This window comes from Camponotus floridanus, unplaced genomic scaffold (genome assembly GCF_003227725.1).
Source record: "Camponotus floridanus strain SB8 unplaced genomic scaffold, Cflo_v7.5 scaffold79, whole genome shotgun sequence".
In the NCBI taxonomy this organism is placed as follows: Eukaryota; Metazoa; Arthropoda; class Insecta; order Hymenoptera; family Formicidae; genus Camponotus; species Camponotus floridanus.
In genome coordinates this window covers 887,345-890,939 of record NW_020229848.1, presented here as the reverse complement: position 1 = coordinate 890,939, position 3,595 = coordinate 887,345, and the positions used below count along the sequence as shown (strand labels likewise).

The window sequence follows — 3,595 nt, the reverse complement described above, 5'->3', positions numbered from 1 at the left end:
ACGTAAGATTTAGACATCCGAATGTATCTTCTGAAAGAAGACTTAATGACTTCAGAAAGTAATCTAATGCGCCACTTTAAGAAATAAGTAAGACTTCTTCAAAAAGATGTCTTAAAGACTTCTTTTTTCTGATTTCTTTAAGACGACAATAAGAACGCTTTTTTGAGAATTGATGTTTCGGAAATGATATTATTATTTCAATATATATGTATTAAAAAAAGTTTTATTTCAGTTATTTGATTTTTGTTGATTTATAAATTTATAAAGAAAATATAAATTATGCCTTATAAATAATACAAGTAAAGCATAATCACATATATGTTTATAAAAATACATAATATAATTTATATTATTCTATATATATATATATATATATATATATATATATATAATATAAATTATGCATTGTGTTTTTTTTCATGGTATCGAACGCGATCACCGGCATGCTGAAGCCAGCTTTGTATTATTGTCTGGACCTCATGAATGGTGCAAGCCTCCGAAGCGATCATGGCTTCTGAAATAATAATTAAGCTGTGTAAACACCTTTAAATATTGATTTTAATGAAAAAAGATAGAGTGACCAAGCTAGTAAATAAACGATTTAACCAATCAGTTAACAATAAAAGTTTTTATTTTTTAATAATGGAGAAATTTAAAAAATTGCAATTAATATTTAAAGATTGACGACTTAAGTAGTTATTAACCATTTTCATCATGTGGTTATGAGGAAAAATTTTGATTACATGCTTAAGGAGGTACCGTTAATGCATACCAGTCAAGTAAAAGAAACTTTCGCACCACTTCCTTTTGTACTTCCTTAAATTTAAATGATGTTCATTCACTGTTCCGTTCATTTACACAGCCTTGGTTACGCTAATATGAATTACAAATTATCGGTCCGATTCGAAATTTAGTTACCTACAAAAACATCAACAAATTTCATGTCTTTGACTCCGATCGTTTTTTTTTGACCTGTCCACGATAGTTTGCATGCCAAATCGTCGTTTAATATGGTGATTAGTATTTGACGGATATGTTTCTTAACATCTCTGCCACCTCTGATCTGAATCATCTTTTTCTGAAAAAATATAGTTTAAGTAACATACTAGAAGAAGTAGAATAATAAGTAAAATAATAAGTAAATAATAATTAAAATAAATTAAATCAAAATTTTTGGTTAAATTTCTAGAAAAAAATTCTTGATATGTCAAATGAATGTAAATAAAAGCTGCGTGCGCGCGCGTGTGTATGTGTGTGTGTGTACTACAGAAATAGTAAATAAATAGCTAGATATATATTACAACCAGAAATTTTAATAATTTATGATAGTTGAAACTGAAGCAAATTTTTCAAGTAGTAAATAGAATTTAAAAATTATTAACATATTGATTACGTGCTCCTGCATCATCATCTAATAATTTATTAAATGCCTTTAATAGAGCTCCTGCTGCTGTATGAGTTACATTATAATGGCAAATCCATCGTGCCATCTGTTCTTTCAAGTCAATTGTTTTCTTACTTTGTGGAATATCATACAATTCATCATTATCTGTTGAAGTATTATTTTCTGTTGAAGTTTCTTCATTAACATCTGATTCCATGTGAGCTGACTACATCATTATTACAATCATCACTTTCACTTGTGATAACTGCTTGTAAATTATTTAATAATTTTACATTATCCGCATATTCTCCATCAGTTTTTGATTTTATCACTTCCTTCACAGTTATTTTTTCAGTCTCACAACTTGAACTACCAGGCATCTCCAATAAAGAGTCATATTCTTTTTTTATTCTTCTATTTTTTTGACTCTTACAAGGAAAGGGTCGGAAGTGTCCCCCTCCGATTTTAATGAGCTTTGAATATGTTGTAGTCTAGATCAAAATAGGAGACACGTATTTTTTTATAAGTGCTGAGTCGGCCGTTAAGGGGGTGAAACACCTTCTTGAAAAAAATCGATTTTTTCATTTCTCAGCGGATACCGTCGAAGCGATAAGAGATATAAACAAAAGTTTCAAATAAAAGTTTTATGGTCTTTAATGTACTTCAAAATCATGTAATCAGATTTGTCGAAAATGTCATATTTTTCGAAATCCCCCCCCCCTCCCTTTTAATGTTTGAAAATTTTTAAATTTGTCTCATAACAAAACTTATAGCTCATTTAACGACAAATTCAATCATATATAATAAAGTTGTATTCCGAAGTCATTATATATATGTATATGGAAATATTACATAAAATACCGTACATAATTATTGCATACAAGAATAACAAATATTCATGGTTGATATCGGTTACAAAGATGATGATCATGAAAGAAATGATTTATACAAAGGGATTTTTTACACCATGCGCAAGAAATTACAGCAATTTCACCGCAAATATCACATGTTGGTTTTAAATTAGTTTTGAAACAAAAATCTACTGGTGTATCAAATTCTTCTGGTTTCTTTTCTAAATAACCACTTTTATACCATGCATATTTGAATAAATTTTTAAACCTTGGTGATGAAAATTGATTATGTGTTAATGATTGTAATTTTAAAATATTGTTTCTTGAATGAAGCTTGACGTCAAGATCTAAAAGCATGATGGTATCTGAAAAATGTCTAACAAAATTTTTCCATAAACGAAAACCGAATACATCTAAAGGTTGTATTTTTCCCGTTGCTCCAGCTGGTATAGTTAACAAATTAATATTGTCTATAAAATCTGGTTTGTTTCTTTGAATTATATCAGGACAATGACCAGTCCAAGAATCTAATAATAACACTGATTTTGGTCCAACATTTGGAAAAAACACTTCTTTTATCCAGATCTCAAAATGATGCGATGTTAATTTTCCAGATTTTGATGCCATGACAAAGATATTATTATCTTTAAACATTGTTTCTTTTACTATTGGACTAAATGTTCCAGTAGGTTCTTTTAAAACAATAAACAGAGGCGATAATAATCTACCATCAGCTGAAACAATAGGTTGTATAGTATAACTATGTGTAGTTGCTGATATGGATTGTACTATGCGCTCTACTTTTTTAATACCAATAGGTGATAGTGAACGACCGGAATGAAATTCTAATTGAAATCCACTTTGGTCCGAATTATATACATTTTCAATTCCATATTGTATAATAGAAGATTTAACATTTTCGATAAATGACTTGCTTCGTGCTTCTAAATCTTTGTCTGACGCTAAATTTTTTTTTGTTATAAATTTTGTAATTTTTCTAGATACGATATTATGTGCAAGCTTAAACCTTTTTACCCATGATAATGATGCTGTAAACCCAAGTAGATTTACTTCCTTCTGTGCGCGAAGAGCCCATCGAGCAATATCAATGTCATGAATAATTATTCCCTTTTCAATACCTTCATGGAATTTATTTAACGTATATGTTGAAATTTCTTTCAGTTTATCAAATCTGTTGCCACCTTGATTTACTTGCTGCTCCCATCTTCTTAATTGACGTAATGACGTGACTTTCCGAAATCTATTTCTTATAGATGCAAGAGTTCTTGACTTTTTTGTTCCACTTCTCCATAACTCTACTGCATTTCTTTTATATTCTATTGGTACAGAATCCGCAACA

General features: G+C 29.3%; 1 protein-coding gene across 1 annotated transcript; it reads right to left on the bottom strand.

The window, feature by feature from the left end:
• Positions 1–398: 398 nt before the first annotated feature.
• Positions 399–1,803, bottom strand: LOC112639615. The gene is made up of 3 exons (XM_025414173.1): positions 1,383–1,803; positions 919–1,078; positions 399–514 (listed from the first exon to the last, which is right to left on the bottom strand). The coding sequence occupies exons 1-3, from the start codon at positions 1,599–1,601 to the stop codon at positions 399–401; spliced, it is 495 nt and encodes a 164-aa protein (XP_025269958.1). The 5' UTR covers positions 1,602–1,803.
• Between the last annotated feature and the right edge of the window lie 1,792 nt (positions 1,804–3,595).